Source organism: Quercus lobata, chromosome 5, assembly GCF_001633185.2.
Source record: "Quercus lobata isolate SW786 chromosome 5, ValleyOak3.0 Primary Assembly, whole genome shotgun sequence".
Lineage (NCBI taxonomy): Eukaryota > Viridiplantae > Streptophyta > Magnoliopsida > Fagales > Fagaceae > Quercus > Quercus lobata.
In genome coordinates this window covers 61529777-61543773 of record NC_044908.1, presented here as the reverse complement: position 1 = coordinate 61543773, position 13997 = coordinate 61529777, and the positions used below count along the sequence as shown (strand labels likewise).

The 13997-nt window shown below is 44.9% G+C and overlaps 2 protein-coding genes across 2 annotated transcripts; one reads left to right on the top strand and one right to left on the bottom strand.

Moving 5' to 3' along the window:
* Positions 1-6015: 6015 nt before the first annotated feature.
* On the bottom strand, positions 6016-6870 carry LOC115990877. The gene has a single exon (XM_031114647.1). The coding sequence runs from the start codon at positions 6868-6870 to the stop codon at positions 6016-6018; it is 855 nt and encodes a 284-aa protein (XP_030970507.1).
* A 5013-nt stretch (positions 6871-11883) lies between these two features.
* On the top strand, positions 11884-12909 carry LOC115990876 (receptor-like protein kinase FERONIA). Its single transcript, XM_031114646.1, has one exon. It carries the CDS (start codon positions 11884-11886, stop codon positions 12907-12909), a length of 1026 nt encoding a protein of 341 aa, XP_030970506.1.
* The last annotated feature ends 1088 nt before the right edge of the window (positions 12910-13997 follow it).

Genomic DNA, 13997 nt, shown 5'->3' with positions numbered 1-13997 from the left:
TTCCCCTAGTGGTTATCCCGGAGGAGGAGGCCGGTTCTTCGCATTCATCCTTAGAGGAACAAATAAACCAGTTCCAATTTACCGAGGAAGGAGAGGCGTCGGCCAGGGTAGTAGAGCTCTCGGACTCCAACGACGATTTAGACCGTGCCTCAGCGGCTCCTGATACTGGTTTAGTCATCGCACAAGTTGACACCAGCGAAGAAATTGAAGAAGAAGGAATGGACTTGAAGCCGAGGACTGGCCTCAGGGGCCTCCTATCCAACAGGAGCAAGGGGCAGTCCTCTAAGGATGTCTCGAAGGAACAAGCGGCCACTAAGGCTCCTGCTCCTCCTCTCCCTCCCCCCTCGTCGGACGCGGCGCTGCAACCTATGCCTAACTTAAGGCGAAAAAGGCAGGTAGAAGAAACGGAGGAGGGAGAGATTGGCCGTGAGAAGGCCAGGCCTCAGAAGAAGGGCAAGGAAACGAAAGAGCCCCAAGAGAAGAGGACTAGGTCCACTGATACCCGAGACGAGGCAGCCACTCGTAGGGAACAACGAACATGGTCGCCGCGGATCGAATTAGACGGTGCCCCGATCCCCTGGGATGCGACCCTATGGGAATCCCAACAAGAGCAGGCATCATACTTGGCCGAGGCCCTGCAGCAACCTCTTCTCTTGCCTCGTGATATGGAGGGGCTCAGAAAGACTCGTCAGCCAGAACTTTTCATGTCATTGAAGAGGGACATAGCCATGGTAAGTGGAATCTTCTATCTCGTCCCTATATCGTGTACCCTATTATCGTCATGTCTTAATAGGGTTTTTATTTACTTCCGAGTGCAGGTCACTCAACAAATTTTTGTTGCGGAGGAATGGGCCAAGAAGGCTCGCGAGGACTTGCATAGGGAGGCTCAGTCCCGCTATGCCGCCGAGAAGGCCGCTGGCGATCTCAAACAGGATTTTGATCGTCAGGATAAAGAGATAAAGGAGGTGAAGAAGGCTCATGCGAGCGCGGAGGCCGGCCTTAAGAATGCCGAAAAGCAAGCTGATGATCTGCGCATAAAGCTCCGCCAATCTGAGGAGAAACTTACGGCGGAGCAGCAGGCCGTCTCCACGCTCAAGGCTGAACTTGCAAGGACAAAGGAGGAGGCCCGCTTGGCCAGGGAAGCTGCTGAGAAGGCTGTGGCGGCCTCATATGAGTGTGGAGTTCATGATACTGAGGCTAGGCTGGCCGAGGAGGTAGCCATTGTCTGCAGGAAATACATCACCACGTCTTGGGGTGTAGCCCTGGATCGGGCAGCTGTCCCAGCGGATTCTAATCTCAGGAAGGCTGAGAACATCTTCTTCCCAGAGGATGTACACGAAATTCCTGACGAGGATGCCTCCAAAGAGCCTCTTCTAACAGACTCCTTGATTCTCGAGGCTGGGGGCAATGAGCAGACTGCGCAGGACAAGTTATCCGAGGACAGCCTTCGTATTAGCGAGATCGTTGCTCAGGCCAAGGAGGCTGCCTCAGGGCACCAAGCAGCAGATGATCAGCCAGCTCCTGCTCAGGGCTCTTAGGACAGTAGCGTAGTATTTTATTTGTCTTCTTTTTTCTATTTGGCTTTGTTTTGCCTTCTTAGTGTTTGTAATCAAAACCGCTTTTGGACTTCAATGATAAAGGTTATTTTCCTTCAAATATTATTATTGTCTTCTTCTCTTCTTTTTTTTTTTTTTTTTTTTTTTTTTTTTTTTTTTTTTTTTTTTTTTTTTTTTTATCATGAATGGATGTCTGTTCTGTCACTTACTGTTGAAAGTTAAGTATAAACGAATGAATACGTGAAAAGAACGATAGTTAATAATTGGGCGAACTGGCTGCGAGAATAGCTTAATGGTTAATTTCCCCCAAGTCTGTGGTCCATAGAGCCATGCAGGACTTGGGTTCTGTTCAATACTTAGCGAGAATTATACCGCGGTTAATTTCCCCTAAGTCTGTGGCCGATGAGCCATGCAGGACTTGGGTTCTGTTTAACACTTGGTAGGAATTGCTTCGTGGTTAATTTCTCCCAAGCCTGTGGTCCGAGGAGCCAGGCAGGACTTGGGTTCTGTTTAACACTTAGTGGGAATTGCTTCGTGGTTAATTTCTCCCAAGTCTGTGGCCGAGGAGCCATGCAGGACTTGGGTTCTGTTTAACACTTGGTAGGAATTGCTTCGTGGTTAATTTCCCCCAAGCCTGTGGTCCGAGGAACCAGGCAGGACTTGGGTTCTGTTTAACACTTAGTGGGAATTGCTTCGTGGTTAATTTCCCCCAAGTCTATGGCCGAGTAGCCAGGCAGGACTTGGGTTCTGTTTAACACTTGGTAGGAATTGCTTCGTGGTTAATTTCCCCCAAGCCTGTGATCCGAGGAGCCAGGCAGGACTTGGGTTCTGTTTAACACTTAGTGGGAATTGCTTCGTGGTTAATTTCTCCCAAGTTTGTGGCCGAGGAGCCATGCAGGACTTGGGTTCTGTTTAACACTTGGTAGGAATTGCTTTGTGGTTAATTTCCCCCAAGCCTGTGATCCGAGGAGCCAGGCAGGACTTGGGTTCTGTTTAACACTTAGTGGGAATTGCTTCGTGGTTAATTTCCCCCAAGTCTGTGGCCGAGTAGCCAGGCAAGACTTGGGTTCTGTTTAACACTTAAATGAAGTAACTGCACAGCAATACGGCACCAAAGATTATGTCTTTCATTAGTAACAGTACCTTTTCAGGTTGTTTACATTCCAAGGGCGTGGGACTACACGTTCATCCAAGTCTTCTAAAAAGTAGGCTCCTACGCCAGCTACGGAAGTGATACGGTACGGTCCCTCCCAGTTTGGTCCGAGCTTTCCCCATGCGGGGTTCCTCGCAGTGCCCAAGACTTTCCTCAGTACTAGATCCCCAGGCGCCAATGGCCTGGACTTCACCTCGGCGTCGTAACCTTGCTTGAGCTTCTGCTGATAGTTAGCTAGGTGGACCATCGCACCTTCCCTTCTTTCGTCGATGAGGTCCAAGCTCTTTTCTAGAAGTTTGTCATTGGTAGCGGGATGGAAGGTGGTGCTCCTCTGGGTTGGGAAGTTCACCTCCAATGGAATGACAGTCTCGGCCCCATAGGTCATTGAAAAAGGGGTTTCCCCTGTGGACCTACGAGGCGTGGTGCGATATGTCCACAAGACATGGGCTAACTCCTCTACCCATCTTCCTTTTGCGTCATCTAGTCTCTTTTTCAGTCCGTTCATTATGGTTTTATTGACGGCTTCCGCTTGTCCATTACTCTGGGGGTAGGCTGGCGTGGAGTACCGATTAACTATTCCCAGCTCACTGCAGTACCTTCTGAAGGCTTTGCTGTCGAACTGGAGCCCGTTGTCCGACACCAGGGTATGCGGGGTGTCGAACCTGGTGACTATATTTTTCCAGAGAAACTTCTTGACATCGACGTCCCTAATGTTTGCTAGCGCCTCAGCCTCCACCCATTTGGTGAAGTAGTCGGTGCCGACGAGAAGAAATTTTCTGTTCCCTGTTGCCTTGGGGAATGGACCAAGTATATCTAGGCCCCATTGCGCAAACGGCCAAGGACTGGACAATGGGTTTAGCTCTCCACCAGGCTGGTGTATGCTCGGAGCGAATCTCTGGCATTGGTCGCACTTCTTCACATAATCCAGGGCTTCCTTATGCATGCTCGGCCACCAATAACCCAGCGTTAAGGCTCTGTGAGACAAAGACCTACCTCCCGTGTGACTTCCGCAAATTCCTTCGTACAACTCTTTCAGGATGAGTTCTGCGGCCTCTGGGTGCACACACAGCAAATACGGCCCTGAGAACGAGCGTCTGTAAAGCTTGGAGTCCTCCGACAACCAGAATCGAGTAGCTTTTCTCCTGATTTTGCCAGCCTCAACCTTATCATCTGGCAAGGTGTCATGCTTTAAGTACAGAACGATAGGGTCCATCCAGCTCGGTCCTGCCCTGATGTTATGTATTCCAACCCCATTGGCCTTCTCTGTTAGTGGACGGAGGATCTCTTCTACCAGAATGACTCGAGGTAGGGGTTGAGCCGAGGAGGTAGCTAACGTCGCGAGAGAATCAGCATGAGTGTTCCCACTTCTGGGTACGTGCGTCAAGCGGAAGTGATGAAATTGGGTCTGCAGGTGCTTAACCCGAACTAGATACTCTTGCATTCTTTCGTCCTTTGCTTCCATGTCCCCATTTACCTGCCCCACAATAAGTCTAGAATCCGAGAACATGTCTACAGATTTTCCCCCCAATTTCCGGATCATTCCCATTCCCTCCAATAGCACCTCATATTCGGCTTCGTTATTTGTGGCTGAAAACCCGAGTCTCAATGACTTCTCTATGGTTATCCCTTCAGGTAAGAGCAGGACAAGTCCTAACCCTGAGCTCCTTTGGTTCGCTGCGCCATCGACGTGCGCTTTCCACCAGGTGTTTTCATGCTGGGAGACCGTGCTGACCATCTTCTCATTAGCCCCTAGTGATCCCGCCACGTTTTGTTCCTCTAGCGTAGGCTCCGCAAACTCTGCTATTAGGTCGACAAGGACCTGGCCCTTTACAGCAGTACGAGGCATGTACCTAATATCGAAAGCGCCCAGGATCGTTCCCCACTTTGCAATTCTGCTTGTGTAATCGGCGCTGCGTAGGACAGACTTTATGGGGAGTTGTGTTAGCACCACCACAGTGTGTGCTTGAAACTAGTGCGGAAGCTTTCGCGTGGCTTGCACGACAGCCAAGATAGCCTTCTCAAGGGGAAGATAACGTGTTTCTGCCTCCTGCAGTGATTTACTAACGTAATAGACTGGTCGCTGTGTGCCGTTGTCTTCTCGGATTAGCACCAAGCTCACCGCATGCGGGGCTACCGCAATGTAGGCAAACAAAACCTCATCGGCATCTGGACTGGACATAATTGGTGGTCGGGCGAGGTACTCCTTTAGTTGTTGGAAAGCTACAGCGCAGTCTTCATTCCACTCAAATCCCTTCCATTTGTGTAACAGGAGAAAAAATGGCTTGCATCTGTTTGCTGAACGTGAGATGAAACGGTTCAAAGCAGCTATCATGCCAGTAAGCTTCTGGACCTCTTTAGGGTTCCGAGGAGGCTGCAAGCTATGGATGGCTCTTATCTGGTCAGGGTTAACCTCTATGCCTCTGTGTGTCACCATATAACCTAAGAATTTTCCTGATCCCACTCCAAACGAACACTTGGCTGCGTTCAGTCATAGCTTATACTTTCTCAGTATTTGAAAAACACTGCCGAGGTCTTCAAGATGGTCTGGAACTACTTTGCTTTTAACCACCATGTCGTCTATGTACACTTCAACGCTTTTACCCATCTGTTTTTCAAACATCTTGGTCATCATCCTTTGATAGGTTGACCCGGCATTTTTTAGGCCAAAGGGCATCACCTTATAATGATAATTTCCAACTGGGGTGACAAAAGCCGTTTTCTCCTAGTCTCCGACAGCCAAGGGTATCTGATGGTAGCCCTGAAAGGCGTTTAGAAAACTCATCCTTGGGTGTCCGACAGTTGAATCTACCAACCGGTCTATCCTGGGCATTGGGAAGGGATCCTTTGGACACGCCTTGTTTAGGTCTGTGAAGTCTACGCAGACCCGCCATTTCCCGCTCTTCTTCTTCACCACTACTGTGTTGGCTAACCACTCAGGATAGAAGACCTCTTTGATAGCCCCAGCTCTCTTCAGTCTTGCGACCTCTTCTCTCTCACGGCGTCGGCGTGTTCTTTCGATGGTCGCCGAGGAGCCTGTCGCTTAGGGGTTATAGCTGGATTCACATTAAGGTGGTGGCAGATGAAATCCGGGTCGACCCCGGGAGCCTCATAGGGGTCCCAAGCAAACACGTCTATATTCTGTCGGAGGAAAGCTGCCAGTGCTGACTTCTCTTGGGGCGGCAATTCCGAACCAATTTGAAAAAATCTCTCGGGGTCAGATCCGACCAGTACTTTCTCCAACTCCTTACAGTTCACCTCCGTGGCTGGCCCCCCACTGCTTGCAGCTGGGACCGTAGTCATTAATTGCTATAAGCCGTTCTTGGTCGAAGTGGCAGTTATGCAATCCTGCTGTCGCAAGATTACCGACACCATGCATTGCCTAGCTACTCCCTGGTTCCCTATTATCTCTTTGATCTGACCTCCTGACGGGTATTTCACCTTTTGGTGCAAGGTTGACGACACAGCCCCTAATGCATGGAGCCATGGCCGGGCCACGATAGCTGTGTAAGGGGAGTATGCATCTACGACGATGAAGTTCACTTCTACTACATCTGAGTCTGTTTGCACAGGCAACCTAATCAAGCCTTTCGGGATGACGACCTTTCCGTCAAAGCTAACTAGGGGGGAATCATATGGCGACAGGTCTTCCTGCATCAAGTTCAGTCCCTCATACAAATCAGGGTACATTATCTCCGCGGCGTTGCCTTGATCAACTAACACCCTTTTCACGTCATAACCCCCTATTCTGAGCGTAACAACTAAGGCATCGTCGTGGGGTTGGATAATTCCTTGTTTGTCTTCCTCCGTGAACCCGATTAATGGTGTGGCGCTCATTCTAGCTCTCTTGGATTCCCTGTCGTCTAGCTTAGTCGGGAAACTGCTCACTGACATTACCCTGAAGGGGACAGAGCCTGTTCTTCCAGGTGCGGCGAGGATGACATTAATTGTGCCAATGGGTGGTCTCAACGTACTTTGTCTGGTTTCATTGTTTGATGGCTCTTGCCATCCTTCAGGGCGATGTAGCAGATGTCTCAGCTTCCCTTCTCGGACGAGCCGGTCTAAATAGTTCTTCAGGTTCCTGCAATCATCAGTAGTGTGACCTGACTCCTGATGGTACGCGCAATACAGGTTCTGATTACGCTTCAAAGGGTCGCCAGCCATCTTGTTCGGCCACTGAAAGAAAGGCTCATACTTCACCTTCTCTAGGATTTTGTGAAGAGGTTCTCGGAACACAGCGTGGACTGCCTGAGCCCCAGTAGATCCGGACTGCTCTACATAGTCCCTTCTCGGCCTACTACCGTTGTTAAATCGTTCCGACCTGAAGTCCCTCCTCTCCTGAGGGACGACCTTCGCTTTACCCTTCCCCATCTGCTGGTCCTCCTCGACCCTTTTGTACTTGTCAATTCGGTCCATGAGTTGGCGCACGCTGGTGACTGGCTTTCCAGTGAGGGACTTTCTCAAGCCATGCTCTGTCAGCAAGCCCCTTTTGAACGTACTGATGGCGACGTCATCATATTTCCCTTCGATCTCGTTATACATTTCCCAGTATCTATCCGAGTAGGCCTTCAGCGTCTCTCCTTCCCGCATGGACAAGGATAGGAGGGAATCGAGGGGCCGAGGGACTCTAGTGCTGGTGATGAAACGGGAACCAAAAGCCTGCGTCAGCTGTTTAAAGGAATCTATGGAATTCGGCTGGAGGGAATCGAACCACCTCATCTCCATGGGTTCCAAGCTAGATGGGAATATCCTACACATTAACGCCTCATCCCTGGTGTGGACGGCCATCCTCTGATTGAATTGGCTCACATGCTCCACTGGGTCGGTCCGACCATTGTATATAGCAAACGTTGGTTGATGGAACCGCCGAGGAAGCACTGCCCTCTTTATTCTACGTGTAAACGGCGACTGGGAGATGCGATCCAGGGCCTTACTCATGGAATCGTTGGCTAGGCCTTGGTAAGATGGGCTTTTGTGGCGGCGTTTACGAGGCCTCTCTTCCTCATAGGAAAAGGTCTCGCTCGGAGGGGTTCTTGATCTTCGCCGATATTCGTTATCCTCGTCACTGCTAGAGCCTGAGCCGGGCGAAGGACGTTTCTGCTGTGCTCGGCACAGCTTTTTCTTCAAGTCATCAATCTCTTTTCGTAAGGCCTTTCGATCGTTTTGCTCATGGGATGCATGATCCTTCCCCTTTGAACGGCTTTTACTCGTGTAAGAGGTGTTTACGCTTCCCTCTCGTTGGTTATCTTGGTCGTTCCCTCGTTCGACATTTAAAAAATTGTCCTGCCGTTGAGAATCTGCACGTCCGGTTTGGCGCGGGCCTGATCCTTCCATTTTTTACTGTTCACTGGTCGAGACACAAATTCTTCCCACAGACGGCGCCAATTGTAGGGGCGAATTTTGGGGCCCAGGCCCAGTAAGCAGGCGATTCTGGCCCAAAAGACCCTCAACAATGAATCTGTAGAGAGTGGGTCGAAGAACTAGGTCTAGACAGAGTAAACGTAGTTGTTAGCAAGCCATGCAACTATTTGAACGTGGGAATGTTTTATTAAGCTTCCTGGGATAACAGTTCATGGAACAATAACTTAGGCTTTGCTTACAGAACTTCTCTCTTTTTCTCTCCCTTTTCCTTACTTTTTGCTCTCCAGCTTCCGATCCCCTGATCATGGGGGTTTTCTTCTCTTATATAGCATCCTTCGAATGATAATGGCCCTACACTTGTTGATCATCTGGGCCCCTACTTGAGTGTCTGTCCCATAGGACACCCTCCCCCCTTTCTGTGAGTTGCACTGGCCAAGATAATACTGTCTTCCTGTCCTCTCCACATTAATGCGGCTGGAAAAGTAGCTCCTTTACATTTAATGCGGCAGTTGTGGTTGCCCCCTGAACGTCTAGCATTTTCCTTTCATTTTAGATGACCTTTCACCAGGTAAAGGGTGTGGATTGGACTCCCGTTTGGTGCGTCCGAGGAGGAGTGCCTCCTCGGACGCCCCTTAACAAGCCCGGCCCAACATGGTTGGGTTGGGGGTCCTCTGTCCGTGTTTTCGCTTCCTATTATGGTTGGGCTTTGTACGGGTACCATGGCCCACAGTTTACTGGCGAACTTTACTCCTCACATATATGATTTAGAATTTAATTGAATTTAAACTTTTTATTTTTTGTACCCAATAATTCATTTGTTACAAAAAAATTTACATTCAATAATTTACTTGGCACAAAAATTAAAAATTAAATAGGACACATGGCACAAAATTAGACTCCAATTGAAATTTTATTTGGATTCTAATTTGATTTTCTCTCAATTTTGGCTTTTAATATGTATATAGATTTTTTGTCAATCTCAACCGTGAAGTTTTTTATTTTGTCAATTAATTTTTCTATTGAGAGGCATTTTTGTTGATAATATAAATTTAATATAAAATTACGTAGTGATTTTTTATCTCAATTCTTTAAGCCTAACTCTAGAATTGGGATGTTTTGATCTCATTTTTTTCCATAAACAATAATGGGTGTTTTTTTTTTTTTTTTTGAGTTAATTTTTAACTTCTAACCATAAGATATAGTTAGATTTCAGTTAGTTCAATTAGTAAAGTTTCTGATAGTTGAATATATTAAACATTTATCATATTATCATTTCATTAGTACACATAATATATATATATATATATATATATATATATATATATAATCAATTACAAATTTATTTGCAATGATTGAGATAATTTAGACTTTACCATGGTGCAAGAAATGTCATTCAATTATTTGTTTGTCCACTTGAGGAAGATATTTTGAAGATTTGACCTTCCGGCAGGGTGCCTCCAGCTCGATGTTATACACGAGCCACTAAGACCAAGGGATCAAAGTGATAATTAATGTGATTGCTCTTATAAAAAAAAAAAAAAAAAGTGAATAAGCACAACACAATTCCGTAATCTAATCTGGTAACGAAATCACTAACTTTAACTCTCTAGTTGTATCAGACTTGATCTACACACTCCCAATACAAAAGCCAGCCTGTCCGAAAGAAAAACCAATCACACCTTTTTTTTTTTTTTTTTTTTTGATCATACAATCACACCTTTTTTGATTGGTTTTTCTTTCGGACTAGTGTAGTCTCTTTCTTTTGAAAAGTTAATGGCTTCTTTGTTGTAGAGGTCCCAGTTTCGATGATGGAATATTTTCTTACTTTAGAAAAGAGAAGTGCCGCTAGGATTGCTTGCTTTCAATCACGCTGGACTGGATGGAGACCTAGAGAGGAGTCCAGCCACAAATTTCTCTTGTTTATCGGCATGTATGCTGGATGTACTGACTGATTTGCTAAACCTGACTAATTCATTGATTTTATGGGAGCATTTTGGTAAAAACATATCTTCAAGATTCATTAATTTTATAAGCCAATCCGTCACAAAACCAATCCTTCTTATAATATTTATCACTTTTCAAATATATAACATAAGAGTCAGGATTATTCATACAAAGATTCATTCAAAATTAAAAAAAGCCTAAAAAATATCATTATAAGGTACGCATTTTACATTTCAGTCTGTTAGACAGAACACAAATCAAGCTTTACATGTATTTCACCACCGATTGAGCACAGAAAATGCACATAATTCAAACTAATTTTCTTTTCTTTTCTTTTTTTTGACCAGCACCTCTTGCACTTTTCATGGGACATGAACAGTGCATTAAGGCAAAGCTATAGTATTTTCAACAGTGAATATTAACTCAAAAATTTTCTTTTTAATTATTTTTAGCAATAAGTTTTCAATTTTCAGTAAAATAAATGATATCCAAACAAACTCATCATGTGAAATAGGTTAATTACAACAATTCATGTACCAACGGAAGGAACTTGGGCTAGCACGACTTTGATTGTGGGTTCAAGTCCTTACTCCAACAAGTTGTTGGTGCTCCTTATACCCCTATATATTGCTTTCATAATAGGAGTCTAGTTGGAAGCAGTTAAGAAATTATGGTGGTTAAGAGGTTACTAGAGTAATGACCACGTATGGAAGTCAGATTTTCGCCCCCATCTATTTTTTCAATTGCGAAAATAACTACTAATCATGTCAAATACATTCTATCCACCACTCGTTTAACATTCATTAACAGCCTAGCACCAAGACTAGTCTGTTCTAGAATGCTGCATGTAACACCCTTGGAACGGACTTTTACATCTATTATGATGAGAAGCAACAAATTGGAATGGATTCTTTGTATCTTGTCGTTTTCCTTTTGGACCGTAGCGTAGGCTCTTTCTTTTGAAAAATTTAGCTCTGCAATGCACTAAAGTCAACACAATATAAACACGCATCTGACTTTTACACTATATACACATTGGAAACAATATAAACCCGCCCGCATCTGACTTTTACACTATATACACATTGGAAACAATATAATCCCGCATCTGACTTTTATATTATAAATCTACGGTTAAGATCTAAGTTCGGTACCGTACCCTTCCTCCACCATTCAATTTTCACAGATAAAATATCTCCTTCCCTCTTGCCTTTCTTCTCCAGCAAATTCTTCTTCTTCAGCCAAGCGTATACTCTTGTGTTGGTTGTAAAAATTCTTCTATCTACCAATTGCTAAAATCATTTAGATCATCAACGACCATTCACCCAAAGTCTCTCAGATCGATCTGGTAGTTTTGGAGCTTCGGTTTTGCCGGGTTCTCTGGGTTCCAACGGTAGATCAAGAGAGTTTTCAAAGACATTGGTGCATGCTTTTGGTTCGACTTGTTAAGACTCTGTGCATGCGGCCGGATTGGGTTAGATCGGCTTCTCTCTCTCTCTCTCTCTCTCTATATATATAAATTTTTTTTTTCTAATTTTTGTTTGGGGTTGAAGGATTTGCCAGATCGTTTTTATGAGAGAAAGTTTTGTTGATTTAGTGAGAGAGAGAGTTACTTCCCCTTTGTTTTCTGATGAGAAGAGTGACTGAAGAATGAAAGAGAAAGGGATGACAGAGGGAAAATAATAATATTTTATTCAATCGGGGATTATTTTTCTTGGTTTGCTTTGTGTCATGAACACCCTTTTCCATTTCAAAGTTATAAAAGCACTACATTGAATCTGATTATCTCCGGGTCAAAGCCGCCACTTTTCACTCCTATTGAATCTGATAATTCTCTCATCTTCAAGCTCTAGGTGTACGACCGAAGCGTCAATGGAAATTATTTCACAGTCTATTTCAAAGTTATTCAGGACGTCCGGGAAGAGAGCAAAACAATCTTTTGTTCTTCCAGAGGGATTATGCCGGACATTTTCACTCGCTGAGATCAAGAAAGCTACCAATAACTTCGATGTGAAATTATTAATTAATGATGGAGGTTCATGCTCTATATATAAGGGATTTATTGATGACTGTACCAAAAAGGTTGCAGTAAAGAAGTTTAATACGTATTTCGAAGAGCGGTTTGGGACCGAGATACTGTTACTCTGCCAGCTACGCCACCATAATCTCGTCAATCTCATCGGATATTGTACTGACAAACTCGAGTTGATCCTGGTCTTCGAGCTCATAGCAAATGGATCCCTCTCTGAACACCTCTCCCGGGACCAAGATAATCCCCTGCCGTGGAAACGAAGACTAGAGATTTGCATTGGAGTGGCGCGTGGACTGCACTACCTTCACAGTGGGGTGAAGCATACTATCATTCACCGTGATGTGAAGTCAAGCAACATTTTGTTGGACGAGAACTGGGAGGCCAAGTTGAAAGGTTTCTGCTTTGCCAAAATGGGTCCCCCTAGTTTGTCAAAGGCTTTAATTAGGATTGAGTCTTTAGTTGTGGGTTCTTTTGGATACCTGGATCCTGTTTATTTTCAAACAAGTGAGCTGACCGATAAATCTGACGTCTACAGTTTCGGTGTGGTACTGTTTGAAGTACTCTGTGCGAGAAGAGCAGCGAACAGCGAAGTAGAGCGCGGACAGCGGATTCTGGCCTCCTGGGCTCTAAATTGCGTAGAAGATGGGACCATTAATGAGATAATTGATCCCTATCTGAAGGGGAAGATAGCTCCAGAGTGTTTTAAGATATACGTGAACATTGCAACTTCTTGCCTGCAATTAAACGATATGAAACGTCCCACGATTAGTGAAGTGGATGTCGGCCTTGAACACGCACTGGAGCTGCAAGAGTGTGCAGATGCTGCGATAAGGAAGGATGGTGTGGAGTCTGGTAGTGATCACTGATTCAACACGCCTATCCCATTGTTAAGTTAAATATACTTGTAAGTGCTTCTATCCCTGAGGAATCCGCAGACTTGTTCTTGGGCATCGCCATGCCAAACGGCTCAGTGAACAAACAATTATCAAATTCGCATTTGGATAGGGGCTTCTCCATTTTAAAGTCTATTTCAAGGTTTGGTGTAACCAAGTCGGTGAGAATCAATTGTTTGTGCCGGTGTGGAGGCCTTCTTTTGGGTTTGGGAAATTGGTCTGATTTTAGTTTTGTTAGAAATTTATGTTCAATGGTAGTTGGATCAAGTTTTCACGGTAATGGATGCTACACAGTATTCATAGATTAATGCAGATGACTTTCTTTGTATTTTGTAAGCTTGAATTAACAACCACAATAATCTCACTGGTTGAAGAAGGCCTGTTAAAGTCTTATTCACTTGCTTTCCAATGTTTGCTTTTTCTGAAAATCCTGTTTCAGTGACACCGTATTCTCTGTTTTCATGGAAAAGTCGAGCCTTGAATTTGTCACAATTTAGATCAATTTTCACATTTAAGCTACAAGATAGGTAAGCGTCCTTTGTTTGTTGTAATGGTAGATGGTCTTGAGTTGTAAGGCACAAGTGCCTTTTCCTCCCAAGAGCTCACTTTGGTGAGACCAACACCCGGTAATAGCCTTTATGCTGCAGTTTACTTGAGGTTGGTCATAAATTGGTTCTCAGTATTTACTGTGGGGATCCTGCTTGTTTATTCATCAAACTGCTCTAGGTCTTTTACACTTTTCAGTCAAACTGATCTGCTCATGAAGTTCATTGAACGTTTTCTTTGTAAGAGTAGTCATTGGTGAATACGATGATTCCAAAAAAGAAAATAGATATCTCAAATCTTTTTCTCTTTCTTTAGGTTTTTCTTTAGGAGTTACTGTACAATATTGTATTATTGTACACCATTCATGCAAATGTGTGCAATTGTACACTACATGAAGAGTGAACGTAAATGAGAGAGTAAAAGGCCAAACCTGAAAGTCTGAAACTACTACAACACCAACAGATAGAGCGGAAAAAACAGAAGCATTGAACAAGAGGCCATACATACGAGGAGAT